The following is a 23,702-nucleotide window of genomic DNA, read 5'->3' on the forward strand; positions in this document are numbered from 1 at the left end:
ACGGCGAGTCACTTCATTCGAGACGGTATTCCTCACGTCGATATACGACTCCGACTTTTCTCACGTCACTCCATTCGCAGAATGAGCACAAATGTCGGAGAAGTGCTGTCCGCCAATCAGAACGTGGTCGATTTGAGATTCCGTCTGATGTGGTGATCTCCAGGTGAAACGATAAAGGAGACTGTCAGTGTTAACTGGATCCGATCGTCACAACAAAGTCGTCGCACCAACACGCTCGACAGTGTGCTTTAGGTCAAAAGGATGAAGCGGATAATCTTCATCGTCATTACTGTATCGCTAGACCATTATGTCAAATTAATGGCAAGCTAACCAAGTATCGTAAACCGGGGACAAATTGATCTCCGGGTCGAAACTGATCAGATGTTTTTCCGTTCGATGAAGCATATTTTAAATAGTTCTTTTTAAAGTAGCGCGCTGTTGACATCAGATACAAAACGATATTTGTAAGGAAGCTACTTAAACTTTAAAGTATACTTTATCCAACAGAAAAACGTTTTATAAATTTCGGCCCGGATATCAATTTGACCCCGATGTACGACCTAGCGAAGGAGTTGAAGCAGATATTTCACCTGGAGGATGTCCGTACAGTTGTTATGGTTGTCCTCTCGGCAAATGGAGTCGTCCCCAAATCTCTCCTAAAATCCCTAGACGAGCTGAAATTGAAGAAGGACTTAAACAGCATCCTGAAAGTGATGATTTTTGAACCTGTAGTATAATGAGACGGTTCTTGAGTCATCACAAGTTCATCCAAATGCAGACTCTTTAGGATATAAGCAAAACCGTCTTATGAGATACATAGAGCCTAATCTACTTTTGCATGCAGATTGTCTGAGGTAGGTGGAAGTTTCCAGCGTTCAGTTGAGAAGTGTCAAAATTCTATAATAATACCCTGGCTGTTCAACCAAGCATTTCACTAGGATTTCTCATACAAGCAATTGGATTTTATATTAAGCATAGAATACTTTATTATGGGACATTCATCCGAAGTCTAATAAACCTTTCAACGTCTATAGATGAAATTTACTAAATCGACTAATATCTTATGAACGCGTTCGATCCCCTTCCCATCCCGACTAGCTAACAGCAATAAATACACCACAAAAGTTAACAAAATTAAAACAATATTCCACTCCCACTGACAAACGGATATCATCACACCTTCACCCTATAACTTCACTTCAATAGAAGAACAATTCCGGGAAATTGTTTTCGTAGATGGGCCGTTGCTGGTTCATCTTGCTGTTCGCTCCATCCACCACGGTTGCACCGGCTGCGGCCATCAGCTGGTTCCCGCAATTGATCTGCCGCTCGGCCGACAGCGAGTTGAAGATTTCGTTCAGCTTGTTCTGCAGCACGTCGTGCTGCGGTTCCGTCCGGCGCACCAAGTCCTCGAATGCCGTTTCGCGGAACGTGCGCCCGATGGCCGCTTGCTTCTCCCGCGCTTCCCGCTTGTTGGCCTCGGTCGGTTCCGCCAGGACCCGTTTCATCGATTCGAAATTGAAGTCCACCGGGAGGCTGCGCTTCTGGACTCCGGGTGAGCTACTGACCGATTCGGCGTCGTAGTTGGCGTCCACGATGCTGTTGCGGGCGGCACCTGGAGAAATCGGTTCGGGAGGATGTTAATCATTTAAGTTGACTGCTGTAGCGTTAGAGATACTCACTGGTGTCGACCCACGAGTGCCGATGAGCGGACATGTCCGTCTGGTTCAGCGAGTATGGGGTTCCCGTTTGGACTCGGTTGTGCTCCAGACCGGCCTGCTGGAGACACTCCGCCACGGCCAGCTTGTCGATCATCAAATGGGGTTGATTGGTGTTGAGAGTGCTCGGAGCAGGTTTTTCATTATCCAGCAACGGAGGCAACAGATAGGACGCGTCCTCCATGCGAGACTGAATGACTTTTTCGGCGTACTCGACGAGGGGTCCGATGCCGGTGCAGCGGCCAATCAGGATCAGCAACGTGATGGCGATGCTGTGAAGATTGCAGCGGTGCTTTGGCGATAGTTCCACTTCGGCTACCGCCACCTGTTGGATGCTGGAAGAACGGAAGCGACGATTTTCAATGTTAGTTGAGGTTGTCACATGAATTATGCGTTGCATTTAGTTGTTAGGAGTGAGCCACGTATGAGAACAAAAAGAACGGAATAATCGTTAAATACCCTGACGTAAAAAAGTGTGAAATGTGTTAAATAGAAAATGCTCAACCAACAGCTTACCTCAGTACAAACAGCAAAAACTCCTGCACCGTTTCGCTGCAGGCCAACTCGACGACCATCAGCCCGGCCGTATTGTAAGACGATTTGAGCACTTCCATGTGATTCTCTTGGGACATCCCGTCCAGAATGGCTTGCAGAATGCCCGCTCCGTACTTGTGCGTGAAGAGGATATCCGAGCGGGACGCTTGTTCCACCGTCAGTGTGGGATAGTGGCTGACCGAGAGGGAGTTCAGCAGATGCTGATTCTGATGGCGGTCCAGCAGTTGTTGGAAGATTTGCATCACGATGACCCGGATCGGGACGGAGGCAGCCCGGGCCATTTTCAGAAGCGGCTGAAGGAAGGAGACCGGGAAGGCTTTTTCAAAGGATACCGTCCGGTATTGGGTTCCGACTTTGAGGAGCGATTTCAGAAGAATGCTTTGCAGGAGCTGATCACCTTTGTTTTTCTTGGTGGGATCCGGAACGGTGTTCATGATGAACAGCATGATTTCGATCTTCTGATAGTCTGGATGATGGTTGGCAAACTCTCCGAGGGCGTTGATGAGAGCTTCCTGGTATTGGGTCTCTTCTGGTGTGGATTCGTGCTGGGTGCTAACGGAGGTCTTGAGATGAGTCAGGAGATTGTTAATGATGTCCAGAGCGGATGGTCCAACGCTTTCGCCCGCTGCGATGGCAATGATCTTGGAAAGGACAACTGCCAGGGAGGTTCGTGTTTTGGGAGATGATGCAAGATTCTGGTCCAGATGGGACATCAAGGTCTCTACGACCGTGTAGGAATACTGCGGCTGGATCGAGATCATCACAATCCGGAAGGTATCAATGGCGAACCGGTTCGGGACCCACAGTTTGTGATTGTCCAAATGTGTCAGCAGTGGCTTCAGCACCGCCCTGATATGTCCGAACGAAGCCCTAGAAACTAGTTCTCTTAATACTGATTCGGCCAGAACCGGCGGCGTCGAAGGAGTCGCTTCTTGATCCACAGCCTTGCTTCCACTGGCCGATTGCATGTTGAACAGAAGCGAAGGAACGATCTTCTCCATATGCTGCTTCTCCCAGATATTCTCCACCAAATCATCTGACACCGTTTTCCTGATTACTCCCTGCAAACCTTTGATTCCGGCCATCCGAATACTGTCCCTCAATTCCAGATCGTCGCTATTCCCGTAGCACATCGAGCTGAACTTCGAGATGAAGAAATCGTACCTTCTATGGTACGACGGAGTATCCTCTTCAATATTCGCAAACCGCACGAACGAGTTCGTGGCCATGATCTGCAACGTCGGGTTCACGTCCTCCATCAGTTTCTGGACCATCCGTAGAAAGCTCTCCACAAACAGATTCAAAATCTGCGCGTGGCACGCCATCAGCAGTAAATCCATAGCCTCCATGGCAATCTCCACAAACTTGTACCGCTTCCGGTTGATGTCCTTCGAAGCCCGCTGGTACAAATACTCCCCGATTCGGTCCAGCTTCTCCGGCGAGCGCAACGAGTAGAACGTCAGCTTCTCCATGTTCGACTTGACCAGCCCATCCTCCGGATTCACCGGAAAGATGTTGTCCACCAGCCGCTTGTAGCGAGGCCGGAGGGCCGAGCAGCAACCACAACAACCTGAAATTTTGCATTGAAATAACGAAAACTTAATGTTAAACAACTAACTAATGAAACGATGAGTCATTCAGTTATTAGCTATGCTATTTTGTCTTGGAACCAGCCCCAATGCCAACATGGCCGATACAAGAAAACGGAGATGAAATTCAAAGTATACAAACCCATCATTTTATGGCGTTATTTGAACACTTGCAGAACACCAAACAGAACAGGAAAACACTAATCAAGCGACCGGACACACTATGACAATATTTTTCACGCTTTTAGGCGAATTTCCAACATTTTTCACTATGCGAGCTCGAGATAAAATAGAGGGTGTTTTGGAATGAACGAAAAACACTACGCTGTTTTTTTTTCTTCCAGCCAAGTGCAGTTCTGTCAAACCTTAGGAACGGATGGGAAATTGGAACAAAACAAAACCAGCTGTTCGGAACCGGCAGGGGTGGGTGAATCGGTGGGCGCGTAATTCCGAATGCAAGGTTGGAATGCAGCGGACCGGGCGAAGGGAGGCGACAGTCCTGTTTTATCATCAAAAATTGTCATTATCGCTAGCATGCAACGATCGGTGCCTCACAATCTTTCTAGGAAGGTACCTTCTTCGTGGTGATGTGGTGAAGCTTCACAGCAAGCAACATCGTCAAGAAAGTAGCTGTACCCTCCAACATGCGAAAGATGGTGGTGCATCGATGATTGCAAGCTTAAGATTACCTACCATTTGGAATGTGCATCTTGAAGCACATGCGAAGGTGCAGCAGCGAAATAAATTTGAATCTATTTTTTCTGTTGCGCATCATTAAGCTTATTAAGAGCTATGCACTTATCCAAAGTAAGTTGCGACATTTCTTAGGTTAAAAATCAATTTTCGCACCGCCGGTCACTTCGGATTTCAACCAAAACCATAATATTGTCGTCGCGGTTGAAACCCGAAGTTTCCCCACACCCGACAGTAGAATTTTCTCAAAATCCATACGTGAAACTTATCGTTGGACGTAGAGTGACTGGAAGGGAGAGTGGCGTCATGTTCCCATTTTGACAGGTCTCCTGCTCGTTTGGAACAGGAATTTGTATGGATTTGACAGATGACCGCTGTTCCAATTTTGACATTGACGCCACTCTAAGTTAAAGCCACTCTAGTTGGACGTAGTGCGCTGGACAGCGAACCCGGCCCTCTATCCAGCGCACTGTGCCCGACGTACCTCCGACACACGGTTTAGGAGAAAAATCGATTTTCGCGTGTCAAAAATTCCGATTTTCAACTGCACGAACAATATAAGACCTCTGAAGTTTGTGAAAGTTTGTGAAGTTTGTGAAGTGACGTTATGGACGTTTGCCCTTCAAAAACATCTACAAAAATTCCTTCATAAAGCAATCCAAAGATTTTTTAGGAATTCCTCAATCAATTCCTTCAAAAATTCATTCAGGGATTCTTCAATAAATTTTCCCATGGCTCCAAGCAGATATTCCTCCGGAGAATTATGCTGAAATGCATACAGAGATTCTTTCAGCAATTCCACCGGGTACTCCTTCATGTATTTTCTCAGAAGTTCTTCCGGGTTTTCTTCCAAAGATGTCGAATTTCTCATGAAACGATCCCTAGAAATTACTACATACAGAAATTACTTTTGGATATTTCTCATGAGATTTTTCTATTATACTTAATAGAAGTTTAAGTGTTTCTCTAGGCATTCATCCAGACTTTCCTCAAAAAACTTTCACGACTTCTTGCGGGTATTCGTTCAGAAAATGCATGAATTTTGATAAGGGATTCATTCAGGAATTTCTATACTAAATAGTTCTTAATAAATTACTAAAGGAATTCCACCAAGGGTTTCTCAAGCAGTATTTCCCGGTATTACTCAAGGAATTTATTTGACAACACCTACGATTCCGGTAATTTCCCTACGATTCTTTCAGATATTCCTCCAGGGATTTTTCAAAGAATATCTCCAGAGATTTCTATAGAAACTAGACAGAAGAGTTATTTGAAAATTCCTTCAAGGTTTTTTTCAGAAGTTCTTCCACGGTTTTTTTTTCTGAAACTTCTTCTGGAATTCCTCCAGAAATATCTCCAAAAACTCTTTCAGGATTTTTCTAAACATGTCAGCAGAAATTCTTCCATGGAGTTTTTTTTCGTAGAAATTCATCTAGAGCTTGTTTTGAAAAGTCTTGAGCGATTCTTTGGAAAAAATTTCAAAGGACTTCACCAGGAAACCCCTACATAATTTTATCAGGGGTTACTGAAGAAGTTTCTAGCAGGTTTCGTCTTGGTACTGATCCTGCAGTTCCTTCAGAATTATCTCCTGGAATTGCTTCAGAGAGTTATCCAGGAATTCTTTCAGATATTTCTTCACGGATTTTACAGGAGTACCTCACGAAATTACACAAAAATATCGTAGAAATTTTTCTTGGATTCTCTGAAGGAATTTTGAAAAGGATTCCTAGAGACGGCTATCTCTCTGGAGATTCCAAGAAATTTTCAAAAATTTCTAGAAGAGATTCCTCAAAAAAAAATCTAATGCGATTTCTAATGTTATCTTCAGGCTTGGCATTGGTCACGATACTCACAAGTGTGCTATGGTTTTATTCTAACGATCCTTCATTAGCGGACTCGATGGTAGTAACCATAGGTCGTATACGCTAATGGAAAAGTCGTAACCAAGAAACCATAGGTGACCGTGACGATTTGTTTATGTGTTTGAAGGTCTTATACACTGACCGTCAGCAAATTAACCGTCAGTCAAGAGTTGTTAACGTAGTTGAAATCTCCTTACAAGCATGAATTTTGCGTATGAAAACACCATCACCCGAAGAAAGCCCTTGTATCAATGGATAAAAAGATTTATAGTAAGATTTCATAAGTTCAATTCGAAATTCTTAACAATTCAATGTCACACCATTATTCTAGTGCAACTGCAAGGAAATCTGGATTCATAACAACCGATTGATATCGTCAGGTTAGATGCTCTCACATATTTACCGATGGAACGAACGTGTCCGAGTCAAGTTTGTTGAGATTCCGGCAAATAATTATTGGATTTTTTGCTGCTCAGTTCCATCTAGAACTGAAAGTCCCGGAAGAACCCTGCTGCCTACAGTAATCTACCCCTGGCGTATTTCTAACCCCCACGCAATGGAATAGGCATTTTCAGTGAACGTAATAAAGTGAAAAAAATATTGCATTAAAATGTGTTTCAGTAAATAATATAGACGTAGATTGAACTTGCTCGAAGTTGCTGCATCTCGCTTTTACCCGTTTGATGACAAATGGGTAAGAGCAAGATGCAGCAACTTCGAGCAAGTTCAACCTGCGTCGTTGAACAGGACTATTATGGATACGTTTTTGTTTCATTATTCATACTCCATTTTAGAAACCCTGGGCAAAGGCACAACCTTGTGATCAGCTTGATTGCTGTCAGGTCTCGGGGCTTAAATGCATCTTTACTCTACAGAGAAAGATGCACACTCGTGGTGCCACCAAGAATCGATACTTTCCATGATCAGACAAAGAAGCTCTGGGGTCCTTTTTAGTTGTTTTTGATATATTTTATCTCTATTTGCAGGAAGGAAGTCGATACAAAATTTTCCTCCACTTTGTTATAATTATTAACTTAACTTCTTAGTACTGAAGACACAAGAACAAGAAACACAAGAAACTATCCTAATCTGCTCACTGAAAATCAAGCATCGTTACCGTTTTGTATGAAAATGGATTGCCGGTAGTTTTGCTTTGTCTGACACTGTATGCCCAAAATTCTTACTGCATTATTGGTACCATTTTTTCAAAGGTAAATTACGTTGACCATATAATTAACAACACATTCTTTCACAGCTCAATACAAAGTTAATCTCCCACCTTTCCTAATCCTTGAGGTTGCAATGCCTACTCCTAAATTCCACAGATTCAATGTTAGGAAGAAGTTTTTGATACCAACGCAGCTTGACATGACGAAAACTGATCACTTATTTAGCAAGATGGACAACTTAATTTATAGGGCACTGCATTGTTTTGATTTTATATGGGATTTTGACGTTTCTTGGCCTTGTTGTTTACACAATTTCTGTAAGAGTGAAAGAGAAGGAGAGAATTTCATGCAGTGCCCTATAACGACAAAGTAGATATCTTTACAAAGCCAACGTGTGATCAATACTCAATTCTTAAAATACATTATTGACGTCAATGAGTTCTATCTGATACTTTGGACAAACATTTATCATTTCTTACTAGCTGAACTGAAAACTCATAAAAAACATCATACTCAATGAGTATTACTCATATGACCGAATATACAAATTTTTGTTGATCTCTAGGTAATATTAAAGCATGACAGAAAGATAAAAGAAATTTTGTTAGACGCTTCTTTTTGATAACGACATGATTAGGATTACAGCATACTTAATTGAACTTCAATGAAAATTCCTATAATTTTTCTATAGTCTATAACTCAAATTTTAGTATTGAAATAAAATTTAAAATATAATTTTCTCTTTTTTAATTCAGAATAGTTGATCTTATTTATTATTCTATGAATTAATTGCATTTTAAATCAAGAAGTATATCACATACTTTTCGTCTTTGATAATTACCATTATTTTTTATTTGGATACAATAATAATCAACAATGATGATCAACAAAATTTTTAAAATTTCGTAGTATTATTTGCATTATTGTGCCAAGTCTAATCCAACCCCTTTCCCCAACCCATACCATTACCCATCCGATGGTGTTCATGTGGTCCGCACGGACTATTACGGCCATTACCCCTCCTTGATCTTCGGCTTTGGATTGACTTGCGCTCTTATTGCCCCACCAAACGCTGCAAAATGAAAATGAAAATGAAAATGAAATTATTCATACTCCATTTTAGAAAGATTCTATACGTTGTTTATTCTGCTGCGTTTTTTTTTTGGTCAAGCTATATAACTTTCGTCGTCCTTTTCCAACCAATTTAGGCACCACAAGCCGTCCAAGTCTTCGTTAGTTTTGGTCAGTTCTAGTCGTTCCGTCGCTGAATGACGTGACTCAACTACAGCAGCCCGTTCGACCCTATTGGAAGTCCGGGGCTGGGTTGAAAGTGAGGACCCCACTCTCGAAACGGCGTCGATACGCGGCGTATCTCATCGATACGGAGGTGCTGATCAAATGAGCGAGGTTCAGTTTGCCGTTTATCTTGTAAATATTCCGTCACCCGACGTAAATAGAAGAAAAAATAAAAGTGGACTAAATTCGTAAAAACCCGCGAAAAATCGTTTTGAAAACCAGGTCAATTCACCTTCACTTGTGCCGTCATGCGCTTTTGGGTTTATTCTTTTTTTTCATTTATAATGTTGAAATGAAAAAGTTATTCACAGCGTCCAGGTAATTCAAATTAGTACGGTAGCTATGTAACTGCTGCAGTGACCGTCTTGACTTGACCGTCAATTCAGTAACCGATGAAGTTCAATGTTTGGAAAACTTCATTGACTTATTCTATGGTTACTATAGCGTTCGATTGACGTTCGTAGCCCGAAGTGCTCCCGAGCAACGCCATAGACGATTTGAAGAGCCTATTGCGATGGCACGACTGTGAACGCGTAGAGCTGGTTTTGGTTACGTGAAAGTGATTGCCAACGGTGATCAATGCCAAGCCTGGTTATCTTTGAAGGAGTTTCTGCAGGAATTTATGGAGAATCACTGGAGGAACTCCTTGGAATGGGTCTGGAAAAAATCCTAGAAGAATTAATTGAGAACAAAAATTTTGAGGTAATCTTTGGAGGACTATTTGGAGCAACCTCTTGAGATAACTCTGGAGGAATTCCTAGAAGAATTTTATGAGAAACTTTCAGAGGAATTCAAGAAAAATTTTCTTGAGGTTTTTTTTAAAAACAAATCCATGAAGTGATTTCTGAAGAACACTCTTGAGGAACTGCTGAAGTAAACTCCGGAAAAAAAACTGGAGGAAACTTTGAAATAATTTCTGCTGGAATCCGAGCAGAAACTGCTGACATTGGTATTGGAGGAGATCTTGTTTAAATCCAAATAAAAATTTCTGACGGGAGTGTTGGAGGATTCTTGCTTCTTCTGAAGCAAACCCTGGAAGAACTGCTAGTGATACTCATGGCTGAGTTCTTAAAAGAATTTCTTGTAAAATGTATGAAAGTTATATGATGATATAAGTGGACAAAATCTCCTGAAACATTATCTGAAGCATTAAATCAAATGATCGCCAGAGGAGTTTACGGAGAAACCCCAGCATAAATCTGGAAGAATTGAATGAATCACTAAAAAATGTTTCTGGAGAAAATGATTTTTTCGAAGGAATGCCTGAAAATGTGAAGAATTCTCTGCAGTTTTTTTTCATGAAGAATTTCTTGAGGAATTGTCGAAAAATCGAAAAAAAATACAGGGGATGGCCAAAATGTTTGGGATAGGCAACTTTTTTTCTCCCACAAAAAAATTCAACATGCTATAACTTTTCATAGAGAGCATAAAAAAATTCAAATTTTGACTGTTTGCCAACCTATTATATGTGCATCATTGGTACAAATTTGGGCTCGATTGATTGTTTTTTCGCGAAGTTAGAACCGTTCGGCTAAAACACTATTATTTAGACAACTCATTTTTGAACTGTCATATCTCGGAAACCAGTGAACCGAATTGAATGATTTTTTTAACGATTATCAACAATATATTGATACTTAATACGACGTTATAAAATGTAATATTTTCTCACGGCGAATTAAGTTATACCTGATTGAAATTTTTACCCATATAGAGGAAAATAAGTCAAATTTACAATACCACACAAAAACTACTAATTGTGTTCTTCCTTTAATCTAAATAGGCTCAAATATATCTGATTAGAGATAACTTGAGAACAGAAGTGGAAAATCTTTGGATATCAACACTAAAATTTATTGACATTGATGTAAAAAAATATTTTTTCGAGAAAAAATCGAAAAAGTGTCAATCCATGATAACTTTTTTCAACATTTAAAAAGTACCTATGTTTTAATTGTTTATGAAGCATTTTCATATTGTTAGTGTACGTTCAAAATTTCATTCAATTCGGTTCACTGGTTTCCGAGATATGACACCTCAAAAATGAGTTGTCTGAAAAATAGTGTTTTACGCGAACGGTTCTAACTTTGCGAAATATTGATCAATCGAGCCCAAATTTGTACCAATGATGCACACATAATAGGTTGACAAACAGTCAAAATTTGAGATTTTCCGATGCGCTCTATGAAAAGTTATAGCTTGTTGAACTTTTTGTGAGAGAAAGAAAAGTTGCCTATCCCAAACATTTTGGCCATCCCCTGTAAATGCGGAAGTGATTTATGAAAGAATCCCTGAAGGGATTTCTGAAGGGTTTTTGGAAAAGCATCTGGAAGAATCCCCTAGAAAGGTCTCAATGAATCGCAAAAGAAGTTTATGATGCAATCCCTGGAGGAATCTTTGAGAAACTTCTGCGACGAATCTCGTGAGAACTTTCCAGGGGAATTTCTAAAGTAATGTCCAGGGCTGGTTTTACAAATGATGAGGCCCGGGGCCACAGTGTTGTTGGGGCCCTTTTATATAGAGAATATATTTTTGTAAATATAACATGTAAATAATTGAAAAAAAAATGATCATTTTATAAATATAATAATGATGGTATTAATGTCGTTATTTAAGAATTTGAATTTAGAACAATAAGCAGAGCTAGAAAAAATGTTAATATCCACTAAATTTATCCTGAACAGATTTGAAATTCTGGCATAAAAACAATGATATTTGAAGTTTATATAAAGTAAAAAATGCTTTTCACGAGTGTATTCACGGCATTGGATCCCAGATTTAGTAGAAATTCATGCCAGAGTTCATAGTGAAACTGCAAAAAGAATTTATAGCTGCAATTTTTTTTTAATTTTCTTTAAAATTTGTAGTGCAATCGGTTGTGTCGCTTTTGCGAAATCTAAAGACAATTTCTAGTGGATTCCTGCTGTAATCTCTAGAGAAGTTGTTGGTAGCCATAAAGCATGAACACTTAACAAAAACTTGTTCTAGCGCGACTCAGTGGCGTAGCCAGAAATTGTCTCTGGGAGGGGTTTTCAACGGTCAATGATACCTATTTGATTTGACACTTACATTTTTTAAACAGTAATGAGCAATAGAATTCGTAGTTTGAAAATTTTTTCGTCGCAAAGCGCTTTATACTGAAAATTTGTTCCACAAATTTTGGCTGTAGGGGGGGGGGGTTTAACCCTAAAACCCCCTCCGTGGCTACGCCAGTGGCGCGACTGCTTGGGGAGTTAACAAAACTCCAAAATAAAAAAGGAAATTCTATAGGAAATGCTGAGGAAATTTTGGAGAGAATCTATGATAAGCTCCCGAAAGAATTTCTGACTTAAGTTACAATGGAATTTTCTGTTAAATTTCTTGAAAATCTTCAGTGGAAAAATCCGGATATATTTTTGGTCAATTCCTCCATAAATTTCTTCTAATTTTCTCAAGAAATCTACGAATTTAATCAGAAGCTTGATCAGGAGTACACCATGGATTCATTCTTATTTCAGTAAGCCAATCTCTCAACTCAAAAATTTTTACTGGAACTCTTCAAAATAATCTGCTAGACTTCCTAAAAATGTTTCAACGGTTTTGGTGTTCTCCGATTTGAGCAATTCGTAAGTAAAATCAGACACAAGAATTTCAAAAAGAATTCTAAATTCCGAAACAAAAGTCCTTGGATTCATCCAAGAACTCTATAGAAAATTCTTCCGAAATGTTTGACTCTGCAAAAATAATAGAGTTTTGGAGTTCCTGTAGAATTCAGTCGAAAATTTTCTTCAGGATTTCCGATAATTTTTTTAAGGAATTGCACAAAAAAGGCAAAATTTTAAATTTCATGAATAGCTGGAGAAACAATAAAAGACTTCCTCAGCATAATCAGCACATATCACATACATCTTGCCAGTAGACAATAATTTGAATTCTTGTGATAAAAATCAGATCAAGAGAATTTCTTGCACTACTTTTTTTTCTTGTTTCAATTTTTCCGGGAAGTGGAATTTCATGGGGGCCCCTGGAATGTTGGGGACCCGAGGCTCTGCCCCCCCCCCCCCGGTCCCCCTAAATCCGGCATTGGTTATGTCTGACAGAATCTCCGGAGGTATTCCAGAAAGTAACCTCTCTAAGAGTTCCAACAAAAAAAAAAAAATAATCAGAAAGAATTCTTGCAAAAAAAAATGAAATTCCGAAGGAATCGCTGAATACTAGGAGGAACCTCAGGAGAATTTCCTGCAATGATTTCTTGAGGAATTACTGAAAAATAACTGGAGTAATATTTGATGAAGCTTCTGAAGGGTTCTCTAAAGGATCTTCTCTTACAATCTGTTAAGGAACTTCGAGTTATTTCTGGTAAATCTAAAAAAATATCCTAAAGCACTTCCAAAGGAATCTCTGAAGGTATCTTTGGAGAAAATCTTGCTGAAATCATGAAAAGGGTTCCTGCAATAATTCCAGAACTTCTTGAGGATTTTTTAGAGAAACTCTAGAATTTCTAAGCGTCTGCTCGAGGTAGCCTCTATTCGAAGTATTGGTCCATACACTTGCTGGTCCTTCGATTAATATTTTACTCAATAAATAAAGAATACCGTCTTGGTAAGGAAAAATCATCCAAATGATGTGCATAACGTTCAATATTGAAATATTTTTTTAGGGGCATACCTGTATGTATATGGAGTGTGGGAATTTGGGATCCTTGGGTAACCAGATCAGATGTTACCATTACAGCACTTGTCTATTAAGAGTTTTAGAAATACCCATAGAACAGGCATGCAACTTTGTAAATATCTGCTTTGAGGAATTTTGTATAAATGTCTTGCAGAACGTATTTAAGACCCGGGTTTAAAAGATAAAAAAATCTTTTTTTTTAATAATACCACACACACAAACAGACGTAACACTGACAAAATTTGCATCTTCCATGGTTTTAACGATCACTTTCACAACCAGAGGCGCGCGCAACGTTTTTGTTCGCGTCTGACGTTTCACACTAGCGCCTGCTGTTGACGATATTGCAAAAGCTGAGTGCTTCGCGCAATATCGTCACCAGCTGGTGCTAGTGTAACTGAGCGATGCATTTTTGAGGAGTTTGCTCTAAGTGTTACGTCTGTTTGTCTGTGATAATACGATCAAGCATGGTTTTGCTCACAGACAAACAGACGTAACACTGCGAAATTTCCATCGACCGCGCTTTTAACGGTCAATTTAAATATTCATAGTTGTGACTTTCACAACCAGAGGCGCGAGCATCGTTTTTCTTTGCGTTTAACGTTTCACACTAGCGCTTTTTGTTGACGATATTGCATAACGCAGTGCTCCGTAAAACATTTCCATCAAGTGATGGTAATGTGAACTGTGGAGTGGGCGATAGATTTTCACGAAAATTGTTCTAGGTGTTACGTCTGTTTGTCTGTGCTATTCTGATCACAACAGTGCATTTCCAGACCTCTAAAAACAAAGGAATAATAAGCAACAAAAAACAAGAAATAAGTAAAAATTTGACCTTGGTAAAGTAAATTTGACCTTGGTAAGTAAAAACTTTGACCTCTAATGTCAAACTAAAATTGTTTACCATTTAATGGTAAACAATTTTAGTTTGACATTAGAGGTCAAAGTTTGTCGTGAAATTTCCACACCGGCGATCACAAAATGTTTCTATCTGACGTACACGGTAACAAAAATTCACTCAAATTATGTGTTTGAAGCAAGGGGTGGGACACAAGGTCAAAAATTTAAAAATATATATCTTCAACCATAATCAATAAAAACATTGACAAATGAGTAAATAACTATTCTTATACCATCGTTTGTTGTTTGTTGTTAAATCTGAGTAGCTCTTTAGGACCCTGTTGGACGATTGATTTTTTAGTAAGAAGAGTTGAATATAATCAATATAGGTATTTCCATATCACAATCTTTCAAAATGATTTCGAAAAGAAAAATGTTAATTGAATTTTTCGTTCGTTGAACTGTCAAACAGTTCTCTATAAAATATTCAATCTATGGCTATATTCAAACACATTCAACTGTTATTCGTTCATTCTAATACATTCAATTATGTTGATGCTGATACATCTATTATCAACTCACGCCTGTCTGCCCTACATGTGAACGGCGGCGTGAACAGGCAATAATCTAATTACTTAAATGTTACGACGTGAATCGCAACCTAGGCCGAAGCGAAGTAGTGACAATCGATGATGAGGCTATATGCATATGTAAGTATGTCCAATCAAGTAGGCATATCATACTCAAACCTTGTTGGGTCGCCCCTGCATTGGTCTTATGTTTTTGTTACGCCTGCTATGTTTTGATAAGTTGCGTAATTTTGAGAACAAGTTGGGATGTTGAGAAACTCTCAAGTATGTAAAAGTTGTTTATCGAACTATACTAAAATTTAAACTATATGAAAACCTACATCTCTTTGTACTTACATCCTTCGGTGCACTTTTTCACGAATGAATCCAGGAACTCGGGCATCTCCACCGGTTCGAAGCAGCATCTTATCATCGACATTTTTTTTGGTTCGGCGAGATTATTTTTATGACTTGTGCAAGATAACTTCGAGTTCAAGTGAATCTGCTACTCCTATGTATTGACTTTTTCATAATATCATAGTCGAACGTTTAATTTGAGTATTTGGGAAAATTTGAATATTATCGAACTTTGGTGATTGTACCCGAAGGAAAACTTTGGAAATTTGACTAGAGTTGCTCTATAAATAACCTTGAGATCGATTTTTGAAGCTTTGCAGAGATTCAATTCTGAGCTTGTTAGAAGCACTGCTATCCTACACTATCACACTTATCAATTGAAACTTTGTTTAAACTTTTTGGTATAACTTGCAAGCCTATTTACAATTTCACTACAGAAAACCTGTTCAAAATTCAACTTTTTCGTTTCATAATAACACTCCTGGTGGTCCGAAAAGGAAAAGTTCTGTTTAGAAGAAACAAATTTCACCCACTCGCGAATTCACGTCATGCGCAGTCCGGCATTGCACATTGAAGCGCGGTCGGTTATCAGTCATCAACTGAAGGCAAGCGACACCGACACGATTTCCCATTGCTAAAATGTAGGTAGGTATAGCTTCCAGTTTCGGTCTCAAAGCGAGAGCTTGTAAGGGGTCATCCATCTAGTACGTCGTGTGAAACTTGAGATCAGCAAACTGTTCTTCAGGCTTGCTGTTGCTTCAATTATTCCTGTTTGTCTGTAACGAGAAAGGAATGATCCCCATTCTTGGTGTTGGACGCGTATTTTTTGCACGATCCACAATAATTAATGTGTGTAACGACACCGCAGGAAAAACAAACAAAATATGAAGCGCAACAGCAACAGCAGCACCCGCCAAAGGTAGCCCCAAATCGCTCACTCGTAAAAACTCACCACATCCGCTCGCTCAACGCTCATGCTTCAGCTTCTGCGTGACTGCTCTGCTATATGAGAGATTGAGAGCAACAGTCCATATTCACCACGCCACCCTCCGCTTGTGTACAAATACACCATGCAAAGAGGCAATCAAGCGGACAGAATAACAAAGTAGGCCTGGGATGGGGAATTCCCGCCGGATGACAACGCGCATGGTCACTGTTAGTGTTTTGATTTGAATTTATTGAATTGAATTTATGAATGAACATCCAAAATAATGAGGGTTTCGCATCAATTAAAATGACATTATTCCTATCTTCTTTAGAAATTCTACTAATGAATATGGAAACTTTACAAAAACTTGTGTTTGTTTTTTTTCGTAACAATATTATTGTTACAATGATATTGTTCGTGTTTCAGTTAATTCTTCATTAGTTTTTCTCGATTTCTCCACAACAACCGGTAGCCGGTTTGAAATTTGATTGTTTCCGTTGAACGCCGCAGCTAAAAATTAGGTTGACCTTTAAACCTCGTGTGCAATGAGTATTGATGACCGACCAGCGACCATGAGTTGAAACTCGAGTGAAATCAGTATCAGTACTTTTGCGTGACGCGAAATTGAAAACAATGTCACCATTGACACAGGAACACCATGACATTCCATCACCGGGAATGTCACATCGTCGGTCCAGCGACCTTTTTTCCGGTCATCTGACACTTTTTTGCAATACAACTTCTTCATAAAAAGCATAAGACACATCGACATCAATGATCAATCATGGCACTCTATTGCGATTATTAACGAGCTCACCACACTCAATCAAAGCAACCTGCCATCAGGAGGCAGCGAATCAGTGCCACTTTTTCGCGCACATATGGCCGCCGCAGCATGGCACACTATGATCGCGTTGTCCGCGCGTCCACACGAGATCGTTTCAAGGTCGATTGGCCGCTCTCGCCGCCCGGCTCGCATGTGCTGTTCGCGTGCTGTGGTGGCAAGAAATTTAGAACTCCTTGCGACGGCATTGCCGGCGCATATGGTGCGTTCCATGGTAAAGATGACCGCAGCTGCGTAGCATTGAGCGATATGGAAAATGTAAAAACAGTTGAATCTAATTTACGTGTATGCAACTTATGGTACCTTTGGATAATTGTACTCATGGTACTTATGACGATTAAAAAACAGAACTGCGCTGGCCATGTCCTTGCTAAAGGTTAGGATAGGGAGAGAACGTCAATTTAACTTTTATCTTTGTATCCGTGTTGTGTGATTATCGAAAAGCCCAATACTATATCATAGAAAGGTAAAACAATTCCACCAGCAATGCGGGGAGCCGTTTGCGGTCGTTCTTGGGATATCTGTTTATGGTAATGGTCAGCATGTTTTTATGCTCGCAGTCGCTATACCCGATTCACCTTTTGCACCTGATTGGCAATGTGAACGGAATGATATGAAATGAAAAACGTAGATTGGATCGAATGAAATCAATCTGGGCTTTACATCTGTTTCATATGCTTCAATTGAAAGAGTTTGGCGTTAATGATCCGCTTAATTATCACCGATTAGTTATCCGATGAATACTTATTTTACTTTCAGTCCTGAGCACCAATGGTGGTGCAGAGGGCCGAATTAAAAGATCTCCATCCTGGGCGATTGCCAGCCATCGCCTTGATCTGTGGCCAGGTCAAATTTCTATCGACTTCCTTTATTTCCTTGTTGAGGTTGCGCCGCTATGAGTCTCTGGACCCTGTAGCATTAATCTTAGTCCCCTTGAGGCAGCGTGAGAAAACGTAGAGGAGCTGAATGCCGACTTTCTCGCCTTCTTCAGCTAGGGAGTTCGCTCATGTTATTTTGTCCCGCTTACACGAACGCTTCACTTCCTTCTCGAGAACCGAATAGCGCTGACGGGCTACGGCTTTGGCTCCTCGCGTTTTCGCTCGCTCTATCGCGACTTTGGCATTTTTTCACTCCTCTTCCTCCAGGTGTCATCTGTTTCTTCGTCGTTGGCGAAGGAGGCGTTTTTAATGGCACTCCATTGATTTTCTACGTTCCTACCTTCTGGAATATCCGCAGCTCGGTTCTTCAGCTCCTCGACGAAGGAACTTGATTTTCCATGATGCCAGCACGGAAAACCCATGTCACTTTGTGCACTGGTCGAAGGGAAAAGAGAGATCCCCCAATCGCCATGACATTGTTGCTACAAAACTCTGCAAACAGCTCACCATTCTCGCTCATTTCTCCGAGACCATGGCGTCCCATGACTTGTTCATAGTCCGAATTGACCGAACCAACCTTCGCGTTGAAGTCGCCCATGAGGATGTTGATCCGAAGCTAGGAATCCGAAGGTAGGATGTGACAACAGAAATTCGCCTGCCTTGTTATTTTTCCGTTTGATTTCGCCGACGATGAAAATCCAGTGCTGCCGCTTTTCTTTATTCCAAATCTTTTAAACAATATGAATTTAATTTGAAAAATTCAGATGCATATTTCGCATCGCAAAGCACTATTTGCAATTGATACAGCATAACTTGCGGACTGCAAAACGGTGAGTTGATAAGGAGAGCGTTCAACATAGCTCTGGTCCTCACAAGTTTTTACCTCAAGCTTCCACGGGTCAAGCGATGACAAAGACCGCTAGCTAAGAGTTGTGTGCTTAGCTGGTAGTGCAGCCTGAGCACTGTTGTCCTTCTGACTTCAGCTAGATTGACGAGGTACGACCCGAGCGTCTGTTCAACAAGGAGTTGCGGCTCAAACAGCGTCTGTTCTGGCATCCAGCGGCTGAGTAAGAAACGCTGCACCACGTCCTGCTAGATCCAAGGTGGTAGCCCCATCAGCGTAGTCGTCCTAGTGTTGGTTGGCACGTTAAACAGAACTGGCACGATGGCCCTCCGGCGAGACAGGAGTGTTGGCGTAAGTCCAATAAGCCACCGTAAAAATCCCCATTGCGAATAACATAGGAGAAAATACGACTCGATACAATCGGCAAAGACCCACGCGACGAAATAAGGACTACGATTGGAAACTTGGAACATGGAATTGCAAGTCACTAGGTTTCGCAGGATGTGACAGGATAATCTACGACGAACTACATCCCCGCAACTTCGACATCGTGGCGTTGCAGGAACTTTGTTGGAGTGGACAGAAAGTGTGGGAAAGGGGGCATCGAGTGGCTACCTTATACCAAAGCTGTGGCACCACCAATGAACTAGGAACAGGATTCATAGTGTTGGGCAAGATGCGACAAAGTGGGATCTGGTGGCAGCCGATCAACGCAAGGATGTGCATGTTAAGAGTTAAAGGCCGTTTCTTTAACTACAGCATCATCAACGTCCACTGCCCACACGAAGGGAGACCTGATGACGAGAAAGAAGCGTTCTACGCGCAGTTAGAGCAAACATACGATGCTTGCTCGCCGCGTGACGTGAAAATCGTTGTCGGCGACATGAACGCTCAGGTAGGAAGGGAGGAAATGTACAGACCGGAAATCGGGCGAAACAGCCTGCACGCCCTATCGAATGATAACGGCCAGCGATGCGTAAACTTTGCAGCCTCCCGTGGTATGGCAGTCCGAAGCACCTTCTTCCCCCGCAAAGATATCCACAAAGCCACATGGAGATCACCCGACCATCAAACAGAAAACCAAATCGACCACGTTCTAGTCGACGGTAAATTCTTCTCGGATATAACCAACGTCCGCACATACCGCAGTGCGAATATAGATTCGGATCATTACTTAGTCGCTGTATGCATGCGCTCAAAACTTTCGACAGTTATCACCACGCGTTGAAGTCGAACGCCGTGGCTCAACATCGAGCAGCTGCGTGACGTAGAAGTGGCTCAAGACTATGCGCAGCAGTTAGCAGTGGCTCTACCAACGGAAGAGCAGCTTGGCGCAGCTACACTTGAAGATGATTGGAGGGACATCCGATCCGCCATAGATAGTACCTCGGCTACAGCACTAGGCTTCGCGACTCCGAATCACAGAAATGACTGGTACGACGGCGAATGTGAACAGTTGAAAAACGAGAAGAATGCAGAATGGGCGAGAATGTTTCAACACCGTACGAGAGCGAATGAGGCACGTTACAGACAGGCGCGGAACAGGCAGAACTCAGTCTTCCGGATGAAGAAACGCCAGCAGGAAGAGCGAGATCGCGAAGCGATGGAAGAGCTGTACCGCACTAAGGACACACGAAAGTTCTACGAGAAGCTGAACTGCTCGCGCAGAGGCTTTGTGTCACAAGCCGACATGTGCCGAGGCCGAGACAATCACGGGAAACTTCTCACGAGCGAGCGTGAGGTGGTCGAGAGGTGGTGACAGTATTATACGATGAGCACCTCAATGGTCACCGAAAGCGGCGTGGTAACAGATCTAGGAGTACGTGAGCAGGACGAAAGATTTCCAGCCTTCCAGACAACCTTCAAGAGATTGAGGAGGAAGTTGGCCGGTTGAAAAACAACAAAGCCGCTGGAGCAGATCAACTACCAAGCGAGGTTCTAAAACACGGTGGAAAAGTACTGGTGAGAGCACTACAGTGGGTCATTACCAAAATTTAGGAGGAGGAAGTATTACCGGAAGAATGGTTGGAAGGTATCGTGTGTCCCATCTACGAAAAGGGAAATAAGTTGGATTGTGGGAACTACCGCGCGATCACACTACTGAGCGCTGCCTACAAGATACTCTCTCAAATTTTATGCCGCCGTCTACCACCGATTGTAAGAGAGTTCGTGGAGCAATATCAGGCTGGATTCATGGGTGAACGCGCTACAACGGACCAGATGTTCGCCATCCGCCAGGTGTTGCAGAAATGCCGCGAATACAACGTGCCCACACATCACTTGTTCATCGATTTCAAATCGGCGTATGATACAATTGATCGAGAACAGCTATGGCAGATTATGCACGAATACGGATTCCCGGATAAACTGATACGATTGATGAAGGCGACGATGGATCGAGTGATTTGCGTAGTTCGAGTATCAGGGACACTCTCGAGTCCCTTCGAATTTCACAGAGGGTTAGTCATTAATTGTCGAAGACAAAGTACATGATGGCAAAGGGCTCCAGGGAGGAATCACCGCGTCCGCCACCCCGAATTCATATCGACGGTGATGAAATCGAGGCGGTTGAAGAATTCGTGTACTTGGGCTCACTGGTGACCGCCGACAACGACACCAGTAGAGAAATTCAGAGGCGCATTGTTGCAGGAAATCGCAGAACTCTACGATCGAATAATGGAAGGTGTTGTGTACCATCTACGGCGCAGTGCGGATGGAAGACGGGACTTGGAGAAGGCGAATGAACCCTGAGTATCAGCTGCTGAGAGCCAACCATCATCGTTCAAACCGCGAAAATGGGGAGGCTACGGTGGGCAAGGTTGTGAACCGTCTGCAGAGTGCGGAACTGGCTACGCACAGCCATGGACCGAGTAGAATGGAGACTACTCTTCCGTACAGTAGAGGCCTTAGTCTGACCGGTAAGATAAGTATGCTGAGGGTGACGGATTCGATTCCCGGTCCAGGAACTATTCGTGATGGAAGTTTCCTTGACTGCCTTAGGCATAGAGTATCTTCGTGCCTGCCACACGATATACAATGGACATTGTCATAGTAAGCTCTCAGTTAATAACCGTGGAAGTGTCCGTAGAACACTAAGCTGAGAAGCAGGCTTACGTCAAGAAGAAGAAGAAGATCAAACCACAATGGAACGGGTCAGGTGTTCATAACGGCCATTAAGATACTGACCCGGTTCCAAATATCGACGGCAGTCGTTCGATACCTCCTAATGTGTTTACACTGTTGTTGCACAATATTACAACAACTTAAACATGCCGTCATGTGCGGTGCAGAGCACTTTGTAAAAAACATTTAACCGAAAATTTACAGCCGCATCTTCCGCGTACAATTACCCGTTAATTGCAACCATTCATGCTGCGCTGCCATCTCCGCGCATGTTTCTTTCATTCTATCTCGACTCGATACTTGTTGCCGCGTTTTTTTTTTGTTTTCATACCATTTTCCGCAATCCATTTTACAATCATAAATGACCCTCTCACGGAGTACATACACTACCCGTTATAAGTACGGACTCACAAAAAGTATTGCAACAGTATTGCATCACCCTGACTCACCTCGATATCTCTAAAACCAGAACACCTACAAAAATGCCGCCTTCAGAAAAGTTGTTGCTTTTGGTCTTCTGAATAACTTTCCTGAAGACAGCATCTTTGTAACTCCTCAGGTTTTGGAGATATCGAGATGAGTCAGGGTGATGCAATACTGTTGCAATACTTTTTGTGAGTCCGTACTTATGACGGGTAGTGTATTGCCGACAAGAGCAACAGTGGCATCGAATAGTGATGCCGGCATTTTTTTTCTCGATGACTGACCACCGCAAGCATTCATTGATCGCAACAAGGACCTTCAACGCTGAGCAGCAGATCGCCACAAGCTTCCAATCGAGTTGAGTTATCCTTGAAAGTAATGGGCGAAAATTTCAATGGTAAAAACAATTGTATACTTTCCCCGCAAAATGCCTCTACTTTTGAGTTATATTCGTTGTTAGGTTATTTCTTTTCCATTCATCATTGGAAAATTGCGGACCTTGTTGCGAACGTTGCGAACAACATTGCGTCGTTCCAAATTAAATCTACTATTTTTTTCTGTAGCACTTTCGATCAATTCTGAAAGTATGATCACCGAGAAGTAGACATAACATTTGGCATTTGATCAGAAGGGTCAAACGCTAAATGACACAAACGAATTAAGCCAGACGTCAAATTGTTTAATGTTTGCCATGCAACGTTGTTGGTTGGGTGGCTTATATCCAAGAAAGCGTGCGGCTGATGGCAATTTCACCAAAATTACGTCTGTTTGTCTGCGGCATGGTTTCCGTGAGATGAAAACCGAAAATTACACGTCTCAGTATTGAAGCAAACAAAGCCAACGTCTAATTTTCGGACGTTCTTGCACACGTGTGCGGGTTGGAGCTAATGTACGACGATTGAGTTGCTTCTGCGAAGATTGGTCGGTTATACAACGCCTCAGGGAGGTTCAAACGAATTTACCCGGCAGCAGATCGAAAAAATCAGACCAGAAGTGAATATTACCGATAATTACAGTGCACGGGTAGGTATTTTCCTGCTGCGCCAACATTTCCCAGCGAAGTGATGTCAAGAATTTGCGTTGGGAGCACTTTCATCGAGTTTTTGAACACCAGCACGGTTATATGTAGAGCGCCTCTAACTTGAACCACGTTCTGATTGATGGACGGTACTTCTCCGATATTGTCGACATCAGGTCACGATAGGATTGTGACTCTTGGTGAAGGTCAAACTGCGCCCAAAACTTTTCAACGACATCAACAATGTACGCTACCGGCATGGTCGGGTACCAGTGGCGTCTCGTATCCTCACTTTTTACCTGTTCAACGACCCTAAAACTTGCAATTGCGGAGGATTCAGGAT

At 41.8% G+C, this 23,702-nt stretch overlaps 1 protein-coding gene across 2 annotated transcripts; it reads right to left on the bottom strand.

The window, feature by feature from the left end:
* Positions 1-956: 956 nt before the first annotated feature.
* LOC109410649 (protein EFR3 homolog cmp44E) lies at positions 957-15,887 on the bottom strand. 2 transcript variants are annotated; one of them, XM_019684181.3, is made up of 4 exons: positions 15,302-15,887; positions 2,235-3,843; positions 1,683-2,053; positions 957-1,615 (listed from the first exon to the last, which is right to left on the bottom strand). In XM_019684181.3, the coding sequence occupies exons 1-4, from the start codon at positions 15,381-15,383 to the stop codon at positions 1,200-1,202; spliced, it is 2,478 nt and encodes an 825-aa protein (XP_019539726.2). In that variant the 5' UTR covers positions 15,384-15,887; the 3' UTR covers positions 957-1,199. The 2 variants fall into 2 exon arrangements, with proteins under 2 accessions (XP_019539726.2, XP_019539727.2); XM_019684182.3 differs by lacking the exon at positions 15,302-15,887 and adding an exon at positions 4,005-4,196.
* Positions 15,888-23,702: the final 7,815 nt, after the last annotated feature.

This window comes from Aedes albopictus, chromosome 3, assembly GCF_035046485.1.
Source record: "Aedes albopictus strain Foshan chromosome 3, AalbF5, whole genome shotgun sequence".
Lineage (NCBI taxonomy): Eukaryota > Metazoa > Arthropoda > Insecta > Diptera > Culicidae > Aedes > Aedes albopictus.

Coding starts and splice junctions, on each gene's coding strand:
- LOC109410649 (XM_019684181.3), bottom strand. CDS start 15,383: ATGTCGATGATAAGATGCTGCTTCGAACCGGTGGAGATGCCCGAGTTC. Junction 2,054..2,234: donor TTTTTGCTGTTTGTACTGAG/GTAAGCTGTTGG, acceptor CCGTTCTTCCAG/CATCCAACAGGTGGCGGTAG. Junction 1,616..1,682: donor GCACTCGTGGGTCGACACCA/GTGAGTATCTCT, acceptor CGATTTCTCCAG/GTGCCGCCCGCAACAGCATC.